Source organism: Limanda limanda, chromosome 15 (genome assembly GCF_963576545.1).
Source record: "Limanda limanda chromosome 15, fLimLim1.1, whole genome shotgun sequence".
NCBI classification, from domain to species: Eukaryota; Metazoa; Chordata; class Actinopteri; order Pleuronectiformes; family Pleuronectidae; genus Limanda; species Limanda limanda.
In genome coordinates this window covers 9,934,498-9,955,540 of record NC_083650.1, presented here as the reverse complement: position 1 = coordinate 9,955,540, position 21,043 = coordinate 9,934,498, and the positions used below count along the sequence as shown (strand labels likewise).

Genomic DNA, 21,043 nt, shown 5'->3' with positions numbered 1-21,043 from the left:
ATTTCAGTTTATTCATGAGTTTAAGGATAACATGACCAAAGGTCTGGTGGAATATAATTTCACCAGAACTTTCCCTTTTTTAACTTTGTTTTAAATTTTTTCTATTTGTGCAGCTCCCGCCTGGAGCCAGTCAGTTCCCAGTCGACCCCACAGGGTAGTGGGGCCGCCACCCCCGACAATCACTCCAACATCGATACACTCAGCGAACAGGACGAGGGGACGCTCACTCCCTCCTCCAAGCACACCTCCCCCACCACAAGTCCCAACAACTTCATCAGGTAAACACGGGATTTACTAAAATTACAGAAAGACCATCTCCATAATGATGGGACAAATGCCTGCTCCATGTCAATTTTAGTCAAGCGAAGGCGTCCGTCTCACACATTTCCCCAGTATGTCTCTAACTACATGTGGTCTTCCAGAATGCCGTCTGAGGGCAGCAGGAAGGTGGGCGACGCACGGCTCGTGACGGTGCGCAGGCCGGGAGTGGAAGTGGGAGTCACGCTCTGCGGAGGGAACCTGCGGGGCGTCTTCATCGAGAGCCTGGACGAGGACAGTCCTGCCAGGGGCCCAGACGGACTGCTGACTGGGGACATTATTTTAGAGGTACAGACACACATTTTCCATGCATGAAGATATGCACAGTTCAACAACTGGCCGATATACTAGGCAAGCAATTCTTGCATAAAAAATACTTTTATTCAGGCAGACGGGTAAAAAAGATAAATATATTGGGCTGATGTTTTTGGGAAAAGTGTCATTGTTGATTTTCTGTTCAAAAGTAAAGAGAAGTATGTGTAGTATCAGCTCTTTGGATGTGATCTCAAAGCCAGTCTAATAAGATGTTTGCAGCCTCCTGACTCTTAAAAAGCTTGGTGTGTTGTTACTTCAGACTCGAACACTGCCAGAAGGCGCTGGCATTTCATATCCCGCCCCCCCCCCCCGCCTGTCATTGTTTTTTCATTGATCTCCTCCTCGTCTGCGTCCTCGCTCGCTCCACACCGCTGATCCATCTGGAGCACAGCAAAGTCATAATAGACAATTCCTGGCATGCTTCCACTTAGCTCTCCGCCACAAAGGGCCTGCGATCCGAATTGCCACGCAGCTTTGTCATCAGGCTGCACAGAATCAGTCTGTCCTTCAATCTCCCACCCTGTTTGTTTTCTCCCCCCCCACCCTACATAGCACAAATCAATACTGCGACACTTTAATACAGCTGAAAGCTCTAGAGAAATTGTGGCTGTTTACCAGCGGAACCCTCTCAGACACGACAAATTGTCTCTCGAAATGAGTGAAAACCACTCGCCGGATTTGTCTTGTTTTCCCACAATGTGAACTTCACTCGTCCCCCTCTTGTCTTTCAGTACAACTCGGTGAATATGAAGAATAAGACGGCCGAGGAGGTGTACGTCGAGATGCTGAAGCCTGCGGAGATGGTCACGTTGAAGGTGCAGCACCGGCCGGACGACTTCAGCACGCTCAAAGATGTTCCGGGAGATGGCTTTTATATTCGGTACGTGTGTATGAACACATGACGCAGGCACAGGGTTCACTGTCGGCCGTCTATGTGATGCAGCTTTGCAAAACGGAGCGTGCTACTTTTCCCCGAGCAGCTAATCTCTGTGCGTGTTGCTATAAATAGACCCACCACTGGAGCGCCCCTTGGACAAGTTGGAATCTTTCTCATCTAAGCAATTAAGTCGCAGATCCACTTGTGTGACTGCAATCATGCCCATCACACCACAGATTTAGGTTATCTTATCCCCCCCCCCCTCCCCCGCTCACCAGAACCAACGTCGTATCCATTTTTAGCGCCCAGTGTTTTTCCAGGTCATTAGAATTACATTGTATATGAATGGAAAATGAGGCACTGAAATAGTCACGTTTTATTGTTGGGAGTCTGTCTGGGCGTGTTGCCGCAGCTGCCGCAGTCACTTGTCATATAGGCAAGTGGGCTTGTGATGTCATCTGCAGTAAATACACCCGGCCTGTCGGGCTGTCACTGATAGGCTGCTCGGGAATGACTTACGAGTGAGGCCCACACTGTCCATAGATTAACTCGCTTTTCACTTCCTTTCCTGCTCTCGTTTTTATCTGATTTTCTATCTTGTTCTCTTCCCACCTTCCTCGTCTGATACCTCACCTCCACGCTCACTTTATCAACTTTATGCTCCCCCGCTCCCTCGCCCTGCCTCGCTCCTCACCCCGCCACATCTATCTTTGTCCCTCCCTCCCGACAGAGCACTTTACGACCGGGTCGGGGAGGCCGAGGGGGACCTCACTTTCAAGAAGGATGACATCCTGTACGTGGATGAGTCTTTACCAAAGGGCAGCTTCGGGACCTGGATGGCCTGGCAGCTAGACGAGAACGCACAGCAGATCCAGAGGGGGCAGATCCCCAGCAAGTACATGTGGGTGGAGAATGCAGCTCACACACAAGCACACACACACACACACACACACACACACACACACACTTTTGAGCGAGTGGAGAGTTCGTAACAGCTGTGACAACAATCGGTGGCGTACTGCTGCAATTTAGGAATCGTATCTAATGTCACTTCTCTTCCATGTCAGTGTCCTTTTGTATATGTATTGCAAGGCACTGTTGTCTTCTGACTGTGTGTCTCTGTTGACATGTTGCAACCACAACCTCGGCACATTCATGTGACTTGGCTGAAGAACTGATTCTGATTTAGTTTGTGTATTTAAAGTACGTGTTAAGGGCCAGAAGCCGGGAACCATGATTTCTGAACCCGTGGGAAAATCACAATCTTTGTAACTGAACTCTTTAAGAGTAGAAGAAATGATTACGTTGTCCAATCAATGGAACCCCTTATAACGACATGCACAACTAAAACCTTTGCTCTATGCTTGGTGCAATACATTGTAGAACAATCCAGACATGTGGAAATGTTAACATTATAAGATATTCAGTTACAAATGTCCCAAAAACAGAACATACATCTACACGATGCACTCTCAGCCCTTTTCACGGCATGGAACCTTTTCAGTAACTTCTTGTTTTTGTGAACGTGTGCTGTAGGATGGACCAAGAGTTCTACCGCAGACACAGCGTGACCGAAATGAAGGAAGACTCCGGTAAGACTCTGTCTGCAGCGGCTCGCAGATCCTTCTTCAGGAGGAAACAGAAACACAAACGTAGCAGCTCCAAAGACAGCAAAGAGATGGTGGCTCTGGACGCTATCAGCACAGACTCCATCCCCTTCCTGGATGGTAAGAAGAAATGTTTACTTGTGTAGGAAGAGAAGATCAAACAAAATCTGAATAGCTTTTGCAGAACAGTATTTGTTGTTCTCTCTGTCAGACTGCGTGAGCTTGGCATACCAGCGGGTCCAGAAGGTGGAGTGCGCCTCTCCTCGACCGGTCCTCGTCCTCGGGCCGCTCACAGACGCCGTCAAGGAGATGCTGGTCAAAGAGTCTCCTGGGAAGTTCTGCCGATGTGTACTGGGTGAGTTCACCTCCTCCGTTTGTCAGTCCTGCAAATCAGAGGTATTAACCTCACATCTACATTCATGATAAATCTGAATCAATAATAGGATTGACAATTTGGAGTTGAAAAAATGTGAGGGTTTGTATGTTTTCGCCTCGGTGGAATATCGGTACTTTGTCCTGATGGTAATTTGTTTTGCTCTTTCATTCTTTCTGTCTGCAGAGGTGATGAAGGCATCCCAGCAAGCCATCGAGCGTGGCGTCAAAGACTGCCTCTTCATCGACTACAAGCGCAGGAGTGGCCATTTCGACGTCACCACCGTTGCTTCTATCAAGGAAATAACAGAAAAGGTACGAGTCGGTGCTTCTCTTTCTCATCAGATTTTATCGGGAACGATAAAGTGGCTTCTTGTTTGTCTTTAATCTCTGCCTCTGGTGAAGATAAGCTATCACGACCGCAATGCTCTGAGCTTAAAAAGCGATGAATGAAAAGCAAGATTCCTCCTCATTAATCCTAAACGTTATTTGTCCTCAAGTCTTCTGAAACTGTGTGTTGAACTAATTCCTTTTTAAAGTGATGTTCTGCTTTCTTTCTTTCCTTTTTTTGTCCGGCTTTGGAACACAGGGTTGTCACTGTCTGCTCGACATCGCTCCGCACGCCATCGAACGGCTCCACTGCGTTCACATTTATCCCATTGTTGTCTTCGTCCGCTACAAAAACGCCAAGCAGATTAAGTAAGTTGTGATATTTTTTGCTACACAAACATTCTCAGTCATTTTTAGTTCATTGCAATCACAAACACAAACACATAAAGTGATGTGCAGCATGCTCGGCTAGCAAATTCTTGGGTACTGGCAGTCTGGGGATAAGGTGGCACCCCTGCCGTGTGTGTGTGGGCAAGTGAATGATGGATGAATGAATTGATGGATGGAGCAGGAGAAGCCCTCACACTCTCCATCCCTCAGCTGACCCCTTTGGTATGTCTGTCACCCCACTCCAACACACGCACAGATGCACACACACACACCCTTGCATAGTCCATAACAGATGGCGAAACACAACTGTTTTCTCTCTTTTTGACATTTGACAAGTTTCTAACTGTTGCTGAATTCAAAATCAGGTCTTGAATATCTGATCATTTGAAACCCTGCACTTTGAAAGGTGTGGTCACTGCTGCCGGATTCAAATCGCCTAGACTCTGAACAACTGTCTCCATTTTGTCTGTGTCACAGGGAGCAGAAAGATCCGGTTTATCTGCGGGACAAAGTATCTCAAAAACATTCCAAGGAGCAATTTGAAAGTGCCCAGAAGATAGAACAAGAATACAGCAAATTCTTCACAGGTTTGTTTCTGCCGAAGCAAAAAACCCGGACGACTGTTGGTTTTGATCCATGTTTTCTCAACGGCTCCCCTTTTCTCTGCAGGTATTGTCCAAGGCGGCACCCTCCCTTACGTTTGCACTCAGATCATGACGATAGTTGATCAAGAACAAAGTAAAGTCCTGTGGACTCCACTCGGCTGCCCCTAGAGGAGACTGGCTGCCACTACATTAAGCTGCGGCTTTCTCATCTCCATTCCCCGAACACTAATTAACTCTCTCACACGATACCAGTAGGTACCCTACAGCGAGCTAGTTATGTAAATTATTGATATTTTTTATTTTGTCTATGTTATGGTTTATAATCAGAGCCTGTTTGATTGCTGATGTACTCCGGAGCAGGTTAGTAGCACTGGATCTCGACGTTAAAGTTCATTGAGTCTTCCCTAAGGGTTTCTGGTGGTGTGTTTGTAATGCTGCAATCGTAAGCATCCGTTTACAGTCAAAAGACGAGTCTAACTATTGATGTTCAATATTTGCTTGAATGCGTGTCCCTCCCCTTTGTGTACGCAAAAACCTCAACACTAATGAAGTTCAGCCGCCCCCCCCGACCCACCCGAGTTGCAAATGACGTTTTGTGGTTTCCCCGACAATTATGCACCAGTTTGACAACGACTGACAACTAATTGTGTTTGCTTGTCTTTGTGCGTGAGTGTTTTTGCGCGTGTGTGTGTGTGTGTGAGAGAGAAACAGAGAGAGAGAGACAGAAGAAAGCATTGAGACAGTTTGTTCAGAATTGTAATGACAATTTCAGTTGAATAGAACCATGGTTGTTTGTTAGTGCGAAAATACGACGCTATAGAAATCGAATGCCAGGACCAGACATCACATTCCCCGTGGTGTGAACGTGCAAAAGCATCAGACCTCTCGACATATGTAGCTACCGAAAACATCATCACTGCCAGCAGTAACCACCATGACAACTCCAAACACAGCGATGTTTGCTCTATGCATTGCGTTTCTATAGTAGCCGGGTGCGTGGACAGTTTATGTGGGCCTTTCGGAAGTGCCTTTGGAGAGGAAGCCTGATCTGAAACCAGCCCCTGCTCACAAAGCCAGAACGTCAAGGAACATTTTTATGAAAATGTCTCTTCAAGATGCGATCGGTCACTTCACGCAACTCGGACTCGATGAGGATTCGGGGGCTGATTTCAGACCAGCACAGTGCATGACAATGGCAAAGTTTTGAGGGTGGGCCGCAGAGTCGGCCAACGGGTTAACTCCTCAGAATGCACTCCAGGGCTAGACAGACCACTGTGTAACTATCATTCTATCTCTTTAACATATATTTAACAACAATATAGAGTATAACATATACAATATGCAGATACATCAGAAAAACACACACGCACATATATATAGATATATAAATATATATATATTACATGTATTTTCACTAGGTCATACGCCTAGGATCGTTTGGCAGTCAAGTCGTGTCTTAGCAGGTATTAGCATGTTTTTTATTTTTATTTATTTTCTGTTTTTATTTTTTGTGGTTGGTTGTCAGTCACTTATTGATGTACTCATTAAAAATGACACTATGAAGCAAAAATTGCAGGGTAATATCTTAAAGGATTTTCCTCTGATCCGTTTAAATGTTAGTGACTTTTTCATTATTATTTAAGTGTATTTTTTATTCAGGAGGCAAAACAATAAAATACTGACAAAAATATTCTGCCCTTCCATGCAAACCATATCCTGTATCTTATTGTGCCAAAATCCACTACGGCGACTTTATCCTTTTTATTTCTGTTTTGCACTTGTTTATCTGTGAACCTTAAAAACATGTATCTGCTCCTAGGTTTCCAGTAGACTATATAGGTACTATAATTTCTACTGTAACTAATTCACATTTTATGTATCACATCAGTTCCTTACATTTCATTTATGGCCTTTTTGTTCTTTCGTAGGAAGAAAAAAGGATCACTTCTTATTTGAATTATTAAAAAGGGATCTATTCTTGCACAGTTTTTTCAAAGGAAAATTAGTCCACAAGTTTGACTACTGGGCTAAAAAAAAAGAGTAAAGCAGAAGCAAACTGTAATGTTACTATTTTTCTGAGTAGATAGCAGATGTTAGCGAGCAAGCGAGAGAGCGGGATACAACGTGAACTAGTTGTATTTATAGAAAGAATCAAGAAGCCAGGTACTGATTGAACTTTTCTTTTGTTAGAAAGAATGTGATTTGTATGTTGAGACATTAACATGAGAATAAAGCTCATTTTCTGTATCACAACATGTCTCAGTGTGGATCTTTGTAGCCTTTGTGAAAGTTTTACTTTGTACAGAAGAGTTTTATGGTCAGGCCTGAGGAGGAAGATCTCCCCCCCCCCCCCCTTTTTTTTTACAAAAATAAAGTTGCACTTTTTGTCTAATATTTATTTTCCTTTTATATTCCAAGAATAAAGTGGAATTATCGGAAATAAGATCAAAATGTCAAGAACAAGTTTCAAATGAAGAGAATAAATTGGAAATGATGAGATTAAAGACAAAATAACGTGAATTTGGTTAAAAATGTTAAGAATAAAGTCGGAACTAAATCAGGAAGACTTTTTAGGCATTTCAAGAATAAATCTAAACAAAAAAATCATCCTCTTTGCTTTTTTAACTTTAACCTGGTCATGATGATCTTTTTGAAGTCAAACATTTCTGCTGAAATGCATTCCGCTCTGAGATGAGGATTGAAGTGAATCCATTTCGCTGACAGCAGCAGCCGCAGCAAATGGAAAAGGTGGCGGATGAATCGACCATCTATTTCTGATCTGAGATAAGGGAGCGTGACACTACTGTATGTGCTGCCGTCTCAGAGCGAGTGATAAAGACGTGGCCTTGATTCAGCACTGAAGCAGCAGCTGCATTGTTGGATTTATATACACTTGTAAAGACACTGTGGCTCTGTCTGTTCCTCAGCTGCACCACTGCCATACATCATGTACCGAGTCATGGTGACAGGTCACTTTGTGCCAGAAACTCATATCCAATAAGCTTGTTTCTTTAAGAAAGACCAAGATTATGTTAATTATCTTGAAAATACAGAATGCAGGTTGAAGTCGGGGACGTAACTATTTAATCAGGTGGATATATTCAGATCAAAATCTCTTTCTTTTTAATAGAACAGATCTTCAAAGAGAAACTGTATTGGACTGAATAACAACACAAAGTGATACTGAATTCTGCTGCGGTTAAAAATTTAAAGTTGAAACTCTAATTTTAGTTTCAGATAGTGAACTTCATTATCTACAGAACAGACATACATGTAATGTGAATATTTGAGAGGATGTTACACTGATATGTATTCTCTTTTCAGAGGGGGGGGGGCACCCAGATAAAAGTTTTAATAGCCTTTATTTGTATTTACTTTTCATGCATTCTTTCGAGTGTTATTTTCTGGTTCCCCCTGTTATGTGATAATTTGAGAACTACTTAATACTACATGTTTGCAGGTTGAGGAGTGATTGATAAATGTGTTTACATTTTTCATCAACTGTTTTTCTTCAATCTAATTTGCACAAGTAAATACAGGCGCAGGCTTTTGGATGTGACACACTGAGGTAAACTTATGTGTCCGCAGCAGAGTCACTTTCCATGCAATTAAACAGCCAGTAGCCACAGCAGAGCTTTGCTGGTTGATTGAGTGCCTCCACCGCCGCTGGTCGTTTCCTCCGAGCCCCCCCATCCAGCGTCACACGGTCCTCAAACCGATGATGTCACAGTGAATGACTCCCCTCCAGCTGCCTGTCGGGTTCACTGGGGCAGGAGAGCAGCCATTGTCTCCAGAACCTCCACCGTCTCAAACCGCCTGCGACCTGCTCCCACGTCCAGAACACTTGAGACGATGCCGCTGTGATGCCACCTGATGCTTAACAGAGGGCGTCGCTCGTGGTTTTGGTTCAACTCATGACTTCACACTACATCTGATACACTGTAGCTGCAGGTTCGCCATGTCGTGTCCCAAATTCCTCATGTCCTCCAAGTCTCCTCTCGCCTATTTTAGAAAAGGGGTAGGGTCTCCGGCCCTCCTGCTGGGGTGTCTGTTTCAAGACAGCTGCTGACAGCTCAACTGAACTTGAGAGGTCTCAAGTCTGACAGCGAAGGACCTTTGTCGTCCGGGCAGTGTCGAGCCGTGGCCTTTTCCCGGCTCACACCCAATCTCCATGTCAGAATTTTCCCTCTTTCCCCACTCCTTTCCTCAAAGGGAGGAATTCATCTCCTTCTCCGGCATCTTTATCTTCTAGCATCTCCATGTATCCTCTCATCTGTCAGTCCTGAGATCCTCCGGCTGAAGTTCTGCAGGAACCGCTCACCCAGCAGCTGGCCTTTCCATTGAGGGGGTTGATCAATTCACGTCTCTTCTGCCGTGGCCGACAATAAACACCAGCAAGATTTATCATGACACATATCGTGTGGAGCATATGCTGCTGATGCTCCGACTCGGTGACCTCTTATCGTGGCTCAGGAATTTGAGTACGTTGGGCCCTAAGATGGATTTTGCTGTTCCTCCTCCTCATGCAGAATAAATCATGTGCAGATATATTTGTAATTCTGTGTGAATCCACAACATGAATAAACATTTTTCCTCTGAATAGAAAGCCTCTGTAAAGGACACTTATGATTCACACCTCACTTGTTTCCTTGTTTCCACATCCCTTATTTAATAAAGATGAGCATTAATAAAAGATTTCATCACTGTGACGCTTTAGAAATGTAATTTCCTGTCTGGTTTCACCTTGGCGACGGCAATAATTTAGAATTTTTTATTTCGATACTGGGATATTGAAATTTAAAATATGTCAGTGCTTTCCCCGGTCGCTGCAGAGGCATCGTTTGACTTTAATGTGACAGTTCATCATTTTACCAGCAGGAGGACAAATTCAGAGCTGCTGTTCAAGGCCCATCCTGAAACTTAACAGGTCGACTGAGCAATAAATCACACTTAATAAACACATAAAGCGTCAGAGCTGTATTTCAAAGATTGAACCTGATTTTCATCCCTGCTGTTTTACTTCAGAGTAAATTCAAAACAAATATCTGAATAAATGATGTGGAGGAAATAAAGATAGGAAAAAAATATTTAAAAAATATGCAATGTGTTTATTTTGAGCTTCTTCTCTTCCTGCCACTCATTTCTTATATTAACCAATGTTGGATGGCGGTGTTGCCATGCACTGCCCCTACTTTATGTGATGTCTTAATGCTTGCATTGAAATCCATATAACTGAGGTGCTGTATGATTTACAGATAGCCTCGTCATCTATATGTTTTACAACTCGCTCTGGTCCCATGTTAAAAGATTTAGTTACAGCAGCTATTTCTGTAGAAGCACTACTATTTCACAGACAATAAATTACCAACATAGAACACATATCTTCTTCATCTACGTTGTACTTATGGGCACACTCCCTTTAAAATGATCTGTGTCTCAGTGTCAAGTGTCACGATTCCACAATCTGTGGGACATTTGCTGGATTAAAGAGAAAAAATAATCCAGATAACACTCGTGATTTTTGTTAGTCATACACATTAGTGAAGACGGGACTGTGACCTTTAGTTGAACTTTATTAAAACACGCAGAAGGAATTTAAATCTCACGGACAGAGAAGTGACAGTGCATGCACTCTCCAAGATGTCTGCCTTGTGACACAGGTGGCCGAGTGCACCTGCCTGGTCTGGTGCTTGGGGGTCAGTGGTTATTCGGGGCCCCCCGAGCCAGCTGTTTCACCATCTCCATTGCTCCGCCTGCTCCGCCTGGTTGCATGAGGGGGGGGCATCCTGCATTGTGCAGCCATAAACTACTACTCATGCCTCGGCGTCACCACCAATCCACACCTGTTTTCAGCCTAATATGCGAGCTAAAAGTGGGAGCGTATTACTGTAATTGACCCCAGAAGGACATTCATGACTCTCTGTGTGTGTGTGGGTGATTTTATTTCACACAAAGTATGCTGGAATAAAAATGCAGGTGGTAGTATGTCCTTTATAAGTCTTTTTTTATCAACATCATTAATGTATTTAATCAAAGAACGGTCATATAATTTAGATTCCAGCTCGAAAACACACTGAATATGAGATGCAAAACCGACTTTCAAACACAGCTTTCATACTTGTTTGCCTCTACTTCGGAGAATATGTTGCTTTATAAAGATTGAATGGTTCTAACTAAACCATGTCATCCTAAGTGACTGTAGCAGAAGAAAACACAGAGTGTTGTTTGGCTAAATATTCCCATTTAACAGCTTTTAATCATCTCCTTAAAAACAACTAACACACTGAGTAATGCCGCCGAAGAACAAATGGCTTTCCCTTTGGCTCAGGATCACAGCAGCTCTCCTGCTTCTCTCATTCAGCACCTCGCTAACTCTAAGATCCTCACTTTTTCAAAGGCCCTTTTGAGGATTTGTTTTAAGGTAAGGTTAGGTTTACAACTGGGTTCAAATTGAGGTTAAGGGAAGGCTAAGGCATTTAGTTGTGATGGTTGAGGTTAGGGTAAAGGGACTGGGGGAAGAATCATGCCACGGTTGTGTTTATTTGTGTGTCTACAAGAGGCCGTCCAACAAGACAATCCCTCCAGATGAAAACAGGGACGCCCATCATCCAAGCATGAGAAGCCACAGACAGGAACTGAGAAGGAGGAAGCACTGTCCTAAATGAAAAATCACTACATTGACCTGTAGGGACCAGCAGCAGTGTTGCTGTCGGCGACGAGCGACCTCACTTTCTAACGGTATCACTGTGTGGTTCCTATGGGGAGTCATCGATTGCTCGGATGTTTATACATATTAAGCTGTGATCATTAAATGGATCCGTGATGGATGAGGCTGCTTTTCGGAGCTCCTTCCTTTCTGCATCGTGCTTAAAGGGCGCGCATTGGAGACGCCAAAGACGCATGTGTTGCCTCTCCCACCAGCATCAGCACCAGCACCAGCACCAGCACCAGCAGCACCCATCACCATCTGTACCTGTACCAGCACCAGCACCAGCAGCACCAGCACCCATCACCACCTGTACCTGTACCAGCACCAGCACCAGCACCAGCACCAGCACCAGCACCAGCACCAGCACCAGCAGCACCAGCACCAGCACCAGCACCTGTACCTGTACCTGTACCTGTACCAGCACCAGCACCAGCACCAGCACCAGCACCAGCACCACCAGCACAAGCACCCACCACCACCTGTACCTGTACCAGCACCAGCACCAGCATCACCAGCACCCACCACCACCTGTACCTGTACCAGCACCAGCATCACCAGCACCAGCAGCACCAGCAGCAGCAGCAGCAGCAGCAGCAGCACCAGCAGCAGCATCAGCAGCACCACCACCGGTACCAGCAGCACCAGCACCAGCATCACCAGCCCCAGCAGCAGTAGCAGCAGCAGCAGCACCAGCAGAACCAGCACCAGCATCAGCCTCAGCACTACCAGCACCGGTACCAGCAGCACCACCACCTGTACCTGTACCAGCACCAGCACCAGCATCACCAGCACCCACCACCACCTGTACCAGCACCAGCATCACCAGCCCCAGCAGCACCAGCAGCAGCAGCAGCACCAGCAGCACCAGCAGCACCAGCACCAGCATCAGCAGCACCACCACCGGTACCAGCAGCACCAGCACCAGCACCAGCATCACCAGCACCAGCATCAGCATCAGCATCAGCAGCACCGGTACCAGCAGCACCAGCACCAGCATCACCAGCACCAGCAGCAGTAGCAGCAGCAGCAGCACCAGCAGCACCAGCACCAGCATCACCAGCACCAGCAGCACCAGCATCACCAGCACCAGCAGCAGTAGCAGCAGCAGCAGCACCAGCAGCACCAGCACCAGCATCAGCATCAGCAGCACCACCACCGGTACCAGAGGCACCACCACCTGTACCTGTACCAGCACCAGCACCAGCACCAGCACCAGCACCAGCAACAGCACCAGCATCACCAGCATCACCAGCACCCACCACCTGTACCTGTAGAGCACCAGCATCACTAGCACCAGCAGCACCAGCAGCAGCAGCAGCACCAGCAGCACCAGCAGCACCAGCATCAGCAGCACCACCACCGTTACCAGCAGCACCAGCACCAGCATCACCAGCACCAGCAGCAGTAGCAGCAGCAGCAGCAGCAGCAGCAGCAGCAGCAGCAGCACCAGCACCAGCACCAGCACCAGCATCAGCAGCACCACCACCGGTACCAGAGGCATCACCGCCTGTACCTGTACCAGCACCAGCACCAGCACCAGCACCAGCACCAGCACCAGCACCAGCATCACCAGCACCCACCACCACCTGTACCTGTACCAGCACCAGCATCACCAGCAGCAGCAGCAGCACCAGCATCACCACCACCGGTACCAGCAGCACCAGCACCAGCATCACCAGCACCAGCAGCAGTAGCAGCAGCAGCACCAGCAGCACCAGCACCAGCACCAGCACCAGCACCACCAGCACCTGGTGGTCAGCTCTCAATCTTTATTATTAGCGCTTGGCTCCGCCCTCGTACCTGTAAATCTCCACCCACCTTCTCACTCTCTCCACCTCTCTCTGCCACTCTCTCTCTCTCTCTCTCTCTCTCTCTCCCTCCCCCGACTCTCTCTCTCTCTCACTCTCTCTCTCTCTCTCTCCCTCCCCCGACTCTCTCTCTCTCTCCCACTCTCTCTCTCTTTCTCTCCCACTCTCACTCTCTCTCCCTTCCCCGACTCTCTCTCTATCTCTCTCTCTCTCTCCCACTCACTCTCTCTCTCTGGAGCGGATGTGACAGGCGCGCGCTCCGCTGGCCGCCCCGTGCCACCGAACGGAGACACGCGCCCGCGCGCAGCCACAGCTCCTTGGTCTCTCACGCACGAGCCCACGGCGACGCACGCCCGCGAGACCATGTAGTGTTCGTCCGCGCGGCGACACAGCGAGACGTCACAGCGATTCTACTTTGTTTTCGTGTTATTGTCTTTTTTTGTATTGGCGGAGCTTCCAAGTTCACCTCTACCAGAATTTCGTCGTCGACCTCCACCCCCCCCCTCCTTCACCTCCCCCTACCCCCCCCCCCTCCACGGTCACTCGACGCGTGGAGAAAGTGGAATCGATTCGCGCACCCCCCCCGCTCGTCCACAGGAGCCCCGCATGGAACACGGCTAGAGGGGACAGCACGCCGAGGGACAGGCTGTGACATTTTTCTATTCTTCTTCTTCTTCTTCCCTTTTCTTCTCCAGTGAACCTTGTGCGTGTTTGTCGTCATCCACAGACAAATCGGTGGCAGCGTCGCCGGCCGCAGCCTGTCTGTGTGTGTCTGTGTGTGTCTGTGCCATGGCTGCTGGACGTGAAGGAGCCAGACACCCCCCCCTCAGAATGACAGGCGCAGAGACACTCGGTTTTATTGCGGATTTGAAAGCCTCGGACCGTGGGACCCGCTGATCTGCTCCGGTCCGCGTGCGCGCTGCCTCGTCCTTATAATAAGACTGAGAATAAACAATTCGCAGGCTGCTGAGACCCACACGGACTCCATCGAGGGGGGGGTGACACCGAGGACCGGGAGGGAGAGTGGGGCTTTTTTTTTTTTGGTGTTTTGTGTTTTTTTTTTACCCGAGCAACATGGCTGGTGAGTGGGGCTGGGGACGCTGGCACAGGCTCTCCTCCAAGGCTCCTAAATGCTAGCGGAGGCAAATGGCCCCGTCCCCCATGGAAGCGACAGCTCTATGAGGACAAGCAATATCAATAGTCACATTCTGAACCGGGACTCCTCGATCCTAATCTCCAAGATGGAAGACGTTGTCATCCCGTTCTCGTCCGAGGTGCCCTGCGACAATAATGGCCAGCGCATGTGGTGGGCATTCCTCGCCTCGTCCATGGTGACGTTCTTCGGGGGGCTCTTCATCATCCTGCTGTGGAGGACCCTCAAGTACATGTGGACTGTTTGCTGCCACTGCAACATCAAACACAAGGTATGGGCTGCTGCACTTTGCACAATCACAAAAAACACAATGGCTTCATGCACAATGGAGATGTCCCTGTCACACATGGCCTGACTTGTCCTGTCGTGGCCTTCAGTGTGCAAGTGGTTCAGATTGAACGCATCCCTTGCAGATTGTTGTTCTCCCCCCTGGCTGCTGCTGTTTTTACCAGCTCCCACTCTTGAATGGAGGGTGTTGCATGACAGATGTGGGTGGGATGAGAGCAGAGGCAGCTCCTTCGCTTCCTTCTGCTCATCCTCCTGCCACACCGGCTCCTGACTTCCAGGGTGAAAGTAAACATTTCAGGCCTTGCACCAGTTTCCTGTGACCAAACACATGATCCTGCACATTCCACCAGTGAAACCTAATGACGGTCCACTGGGACTTCTCATGCAGCTCCCACTGACAGGAAGGCTGTCTCTGTACACACCGTGCAACAGCTCTGCAATGTTTAAAAGGCTGTGGAGATCATTTCCTGCAGTTGCCCAGTCTGACGTGTAATACTCATTGTTGGGTGACCTGCGGAGATGCAGCACATTCCTGTGTCTTTGTTGCCGTGGCGAATGTAACCTCTCTGCAGCACCCATGTAGAAACAGGGCAGAAAGGGCAGCAGCCTATCACTGTGCTCGGGGAGGCCTGTGCTGAGGATGATTCACACGTGCGTTAGAGGCCGCCACACATACATGACTCACAGGCGTGTGTGTGTGTGTGTAGTGCGAGTGGTCCCCTGGCTGAGCAGAGGGTCGGCTGAAAGGTAACGGTGCTCAGAGTGGAGCCACGGCCTGTCAGGTTCTATTTCCTAAGGTTTGCTTGGAATGAGACCAAATGTTTAGGTGTTTGATATAAAAAATCATCATGGCAAGTTTGTGATGATGCCATTTTGTCTTAAGGTGGTCAAAAGAGGACGTAGTGATGGTGATAAGAAGAAGAGAAACAAAGAGTGCTGTTCCTCTTCCTTGACATATTTGGGTTGTGTCAGTTTGATTGGATGAGCCGTGTCTCCCCCCCCCCCCCCCCCCCCCTGCTCTCTATTGGAGTTCTTTCGGTGGCCTCAGTACTTATTTTCGGCCAATGTCTGTGTTTTTGCACCTTGAGAGGTGGGAGACCAGATCATCTTTAACTATTAACACAACAAAAACATCCGCCATTCCTCCGATTCACTGAACAACACAAGATGCACATACTTGGTTTTGTCATCTTATTTTCTCTTGTACTTCTACTCAAATTTCATACAATGTTGTGGAGGGTTGGTGCATGAGCCAAGAAAGAAACCGTTCAGTTCTGGTGCAGATCAACCTTCTTTATGAAAGAAATCTTGCAGAAAGCTACGAGTGTGTGTGAGTGTGAGTTGGTGCAGAGCCAAATAAAAATGCGGCTCTAGTGTTTTTAAATGTGGTTTCATGATGGGACTCATGGGCCTTGTTAGAGGTTTGCACTCAGCCATATCAGATGACAACATATAAAGCTGTGTTAGATCTAGATTTTTTTATTGCCCATGACTGAACGTACACAGATCAAATCAAGTTCATGTTTTCACTTTGACTTGAACCTTTGGCTCTTGGTCAGACATACATGATACAGTCATTTTGTGTTGCTTATGGATCCCCAGTTTAAAAAAAAGCAGCAAACCTCATGATATCCTTCATATTCACACCGTCTCTGCTCGGCAAGTGATGAAAATAAACCATGCAAATATAATGAGGCATCCATCTTGTGACTGCTGGTGGGTATCTGGTTGCATCTCGTCTCTTCTAAACGGGAGAAACTGTGAAAATGACAACACGTGTGCGTCCCCTCTCTGTGTGTTACTTTGTGTTGCTGTTGTTGTTGTGCTGTGGCAGGTAGAGCCGTCCCGTTAGGTGACTTTGCTGGGCTTGACACTTGGCTGCAGAGGGAAGAGGCTTGTTAGGAGTATTAAGAAGGGGAAACCAGATCCTGGTTCAGCTGACCGGTGCGGCCGGCTCGGTCGGCATGTGTTAGAAACAGGACTCGTCGCTGGCAGTGGAGGTGTTGGGCTTTCTCTCTCCGTACTGGGAAACTTGCAGTCGCGAGCGAGGAAATAGAGGTGGAAACTCTGAGAGAGAGACACAGGAGGAAGTGGAAAGCAGGAGGGTGTGAAGGTGACGAAGGGTTCGAGAGGGCGGGGTGTTGCATCGTATCCTCCTGTGCCTCTGCCATTGACACACAGCTGTGTCCTAATTCTTTTTTAATGGCCATCTTCTCTGGCAGGATTATCAGGGGAGAGGGATGAGGGTCACAGAGCTCGCCCTGGAGGAGAGAGAGAGATGAGGGGATGCCGCAAAAAAAGAAGTGTGCAGTTCAATGACTGTCTCTAAAATGTAGAAATGGCGACTTGAACAGAGCTCAACAGTTTGGTTCCAGATGTAAAACTCCCATTCACGATCTGAATAGAAATTTTGACCATCAGCCATAATATTTTAACCATCCGAGGTAGACTTACCACAGGCTATAACATGCTCCTTGAGAAGCCACAGGTTTGCGTATAAGAAAAACACTTTATGACGCGCTATATACACACAAACAAGACCCAAATTACATTATACTGCAACAGAAGAAGTGCGACGGAAGTTGTTGGAAAATAATCGTTTTCAGTGGTTTATGGGATGTGAGGTTTCTTGACTCCTTAAATAATTATGCACAGAGTCTTGTCCCTTTGCCCATTTTCCATTTTCCAATATTTTGTTTGGTTCCAACTCAAATCGTTTATGGTCACGATTCATTGCGTAGCTGATCGCTTCTTCCAGGCTTAAAACTCATTTTTATAAGTATTTTCTGAAATTAACTTCTGTAACCAAAGTCATTCTAAAAGTTGGCGGTCACTGTTACAATCTATTTTACCAACCTTTTTTTACTGCAGAGCCAATAAATGCAGGGAAGAGTCGTGTGAACAAGAGAAAATCCCCTAACATCTCTTTACAAGACAAGACAGTTGTATTGTGGATGACAGAACAATGTGCGGACCAAAAAAGCAACACACAAAAAACCCATATTGATTTTTCTAACACTGTGCTTGTAATGGCAAGATTTATAGCATCATTTATCTGCCCGGTGTTTCCATTTTTAAGCCGCATATCAACCAGATTTGTAATTCGATTCGCCCTAAATCGTCCGGCAAACACCTCGAGCGCCATTATTCCGTCCTCTTCTTATGCTACAGCCCCAGACCTCACACGTTCTAAATAAGGGGTTTCTCACCGAGGCAGGACTCGCTCACTCGAGACGTGAGTGACAGAAATGTGAGCACAGCCGCTCAGCGATACTGAAGCGGAGGGAAGCCGTGCTGCAAGCCTCGTTAACATATATACGCCTGCTCTGCTGTTCCTCCTCCTCCCTGTGGTCTCATGGTCTCGTGTTCTCGTCCAGTTTTTCTGTCCTGTTTTCTGTGCGGTGTTACCTCAACCTCTGTGTGGTTATCTAATGGTCTAGTTATCTGCTCTGCGTCATCATGCCACCTCCAGGAGTTCTTGGCTTGGCCTCCGTGTTATCTGGGAGGAGGAGGAAAAAGACGATATTTGTGTTTGTGTCTCTTTTTCAAACGTAAATGAGGTTCTGGCTCTGTGATAAAGTGGATTTTACATTCAACATGTAATGTTACAGGGTCAGTTGTCTATATTTAACATAACCAAATAATCAGATATATGCAAAAGTGATCGCTGTCAACACTTTTTCTACTTTTGCTACAAATATGTCCTTATTCATCTGCTCCGAGCCCAACGCGTTCTCAATTGATGTTCTCCAGTTCAGTTCCTGCTGAAACTAATCTATCAATAAGAAGATTTTATCCAAACTAAAAACTTTAAATACACTTCTCCATTGGGAGGATTTTTACAAATCAGCAGCGAGTTGGTCTGAATTCAGATGAACTGTACAAGTCAGGCTGCCCTGTCATTTCACTCCAAGCACCAAACTACACTATATCCGTGTGTTTTGTTGAGATATATACAAAACAATACACCTCCCACCTAAGCTCAGCACAACAGCTGATGCAGCTACTGTACCGAGAACCTTCAGCCTCCCCCTCATCCCCCGAGGTGCAACATGGAGGGTTTCATGTGCACTTTGGAGCCAACAGCCGCCAGTGCCGTACAAATGTTTCTGTCCAAGCAGCTCAACCAGAGGAGTGATGGAGTCGTGTACCTGCTCCGCTTGGACAACCTGCTCCTGACATTTAGCCCCAGTTTAATCTAGATGGCAGTCGGTTGTATTATCCTGACTTTAGAGCTGCTTTCAGACAGGCACTGAACTCCGGATGTTTTTCCTGAAATTTGCTGGAGTCAGTTGCTCCCGACATTTGCTGGAACTTTTACCCGCCTGCCTCGTTGAAAGAGTGCTCATGTGAGAATAGAGCAGGGAAAATTGTGGACGCAAAACTTAAAAGAACACAAATATATTGGTATATATCTGTTTTTGTTGTCTGATCCGGACAATCTGCAACAGACAAGGATGCTATTAAATTACACATTCAAACAATATGGATTTGTTACATTTGCACTTTAAGAAAATGTAATGACATTTATTCTTATGTTTGAAATCTGATTCTTCATCTTCTACACTCCCAAACCACCTCATTCCACATGTAAATAACAACATTTCACAGATGTTCACAGTGAAAATGCTATTTTCCCATTTATCCTCCATCATTTGTATTCAGCTGATGCGGTTTCTCGTGTTAGTCGGCTGCTCTTCCATCCCCGGGTCCCTGTGGCAGTGGCGGGATCATTAAAGTCTCAGCTCATCTAACTTGAGGTTGACGTGTTGTGTTTCTGGTTCTCCTCGCTGAAAGCCAGACTCCTGTGATGTGACTCATAATGAGGTGGGGGGAGGACAGATCTGCTTCTGGCTCTCTCTTGTCAGTCTGTAGTTAGCGGGTTCACGACAGAGCAAACGTATCATCACTTAGCATTTACCAGCTTTGCATTTAAAGGTAAAAAGATAAATCACTCTCAAATGTGTTTTTTTTTTTTTTTTTAAACCCTCAAAGAGAAATTCATCTCATGGTCGGCAGATGCATTTCTCTGATTGAAGATTCCCATTGATTTTGATCCTCTAAGGCTTTAAGACTTTAACTTCAGATGAATTGATCCAACCTGAGAGTGAAGCCCACCTCAGTGTGTGCATGCGTCTGTATCTGCTTCTACATTTGTGAGAAGAATCTATGGCAGAGTGACTGAGGTTTGCTGGGGCGCTTTTCGACTTTAGTGGGATGGATTGCGGAGGTGCCTGCAGAGAGGAACTGTTGTGAGCCTGTATACTCTCCTCTGCTTGGCAACGGACCAGCTGTGGTTCTCCAGAGCAGCGTAGATCCACGTCCTGCCATCAGCTGTGGCTCTCACTGACCTCGGCCTAACACGGCCCGGCTCGGCCCGCTCCATCCCAGCTCCATCGCTGCTCCATCCCCATTCCTTAGTGAAATCCTTGGAAAAAATCAAACATGCAAAACAAAGACCTAATAAGTGCTGAATGTGATCCACTCCACAATACTGACTAAATAAATACAGCACCTTTCAAATCACAGTTACAAGGTGCGTTACAAGTTTAAAATGAAAAATCGAAGGCAAGAAATGGACAACATTTAGAAAGCAAACGATAAATAAAAGTTTAAAAGCAATTTCAAGATCTTACAGCAACAGAGCACAGATACAGAATAATAAAAAAAAAGTATAAGAAAATAAGACTTATTTGACACATAAAGTTTTATGTATATGCACCCTAGAAAAGTGTGTGTAGGTGGACTTCTTTGCTTTTGTCGCCAGTGGCTGGGTTGCATGGGTCTTGTCATGTGATGTTGACACTTGCTGGGAGTGAACGTGTCCTCAGTCAAAGCATGAACAGTTTCCTCACATGTCAGCCCTCTATTTATTTTTTAATAATTACCTATGCCAATGAAGTTATTTTTACATCTGTGTTTGTTTGTTTGTTAGCGGGTTTACGCAAAAAGTGCTGAACAGATTATCCCATAACTTTGTGGGAGGATGTGAAATTGGTCAGAGAAGAACCCAATCAATTTGAATACAGACCTGGATCGGGGGTCGGATCCAGTTATTTATTTCTATATATTTTTTTTTTCACTGTCTTTTACACGTTGCAAGATTGGGCTTTTTTTTAAATTCTTGTTGATTTCTTTAAAATAAATTCATGGATCTTGATGTTTAGGGGACTGATGTGTGCAATTGGCACAACCCTAACCCTTTACCTTTTTACAAACTTTTTATCTCTCGTGCTCCTCATGCGGAAAGTGTGACTCATGAGTTATTCTT

The 21,043-nt window shown here is 46.3% G+C and overlaps 2 protein-coding genes across 2 annotated transcripts in view; both read left to right on the top strand.

Moving 5' to 3' along the window:
• The window catches only part of dlg5a (discs, large homolog 5a (Drosophila)), a 34,508-nt gene extending 29,110 nt beyond the window's left edge, over positions 1–5,398 (top strand). The window contains exons 24-33 of the mRNA XM_061087711.1: positions 114–278; positions 423–606; positions 1,365–1,513; positions 2,241–2,411; positions 3,047–3,237; positions 3,329–3,472; positions 3,677–3,804; positions 4,079–4,188; positions 4,687–4,796; positions 4,879–5,398. Of these exons, the coding sequence (XP_060943694.1) occupies positions 114–278; positions 423–606; positions 1,365–1,513; positions 2,241–2,411; positions 3,047–3,237; positions 3,329–3,472; positions 3,677–3,804; positions 4,079–4,188; positions 4,687–4,796; positions 4,879–4,982 (1,456 nt within the window). The 3' untranslated portion in view covers positions 4,983–5,398. The remainder of the gene's footprint in view (positions 1–113; positions 279–422; positions 607–1,364; positions 1,514–2,240; positions 2,412–3,046; positions 3,238–3,328; positions 3,473–3,676; positions 3,805–4,078; positions 4,189–4,686; positions 4,797–4,878) is intronic.
• Positions 5,399–14,461: 9,063 nt separating this feature from the next.
• kcnma1a (potassium large conductance calcium-activated channel, subfamily M, alpha member 1a) overlaps positions 14,462–21,043 on the top strand; it is a 137,553-nt gene continuing 130,971 nt past the window's right edge. Inside the window, exon 1 of the mRNA XM_061087402.1 lies at positions 14,462–14,755. Within this exon, the coding sequence (XP_060943385.1) occupies positions 14,462–14,755 (294 nt within the window). The remainder of the gene's footprint in view (positions 14,756–21,043) is intronic.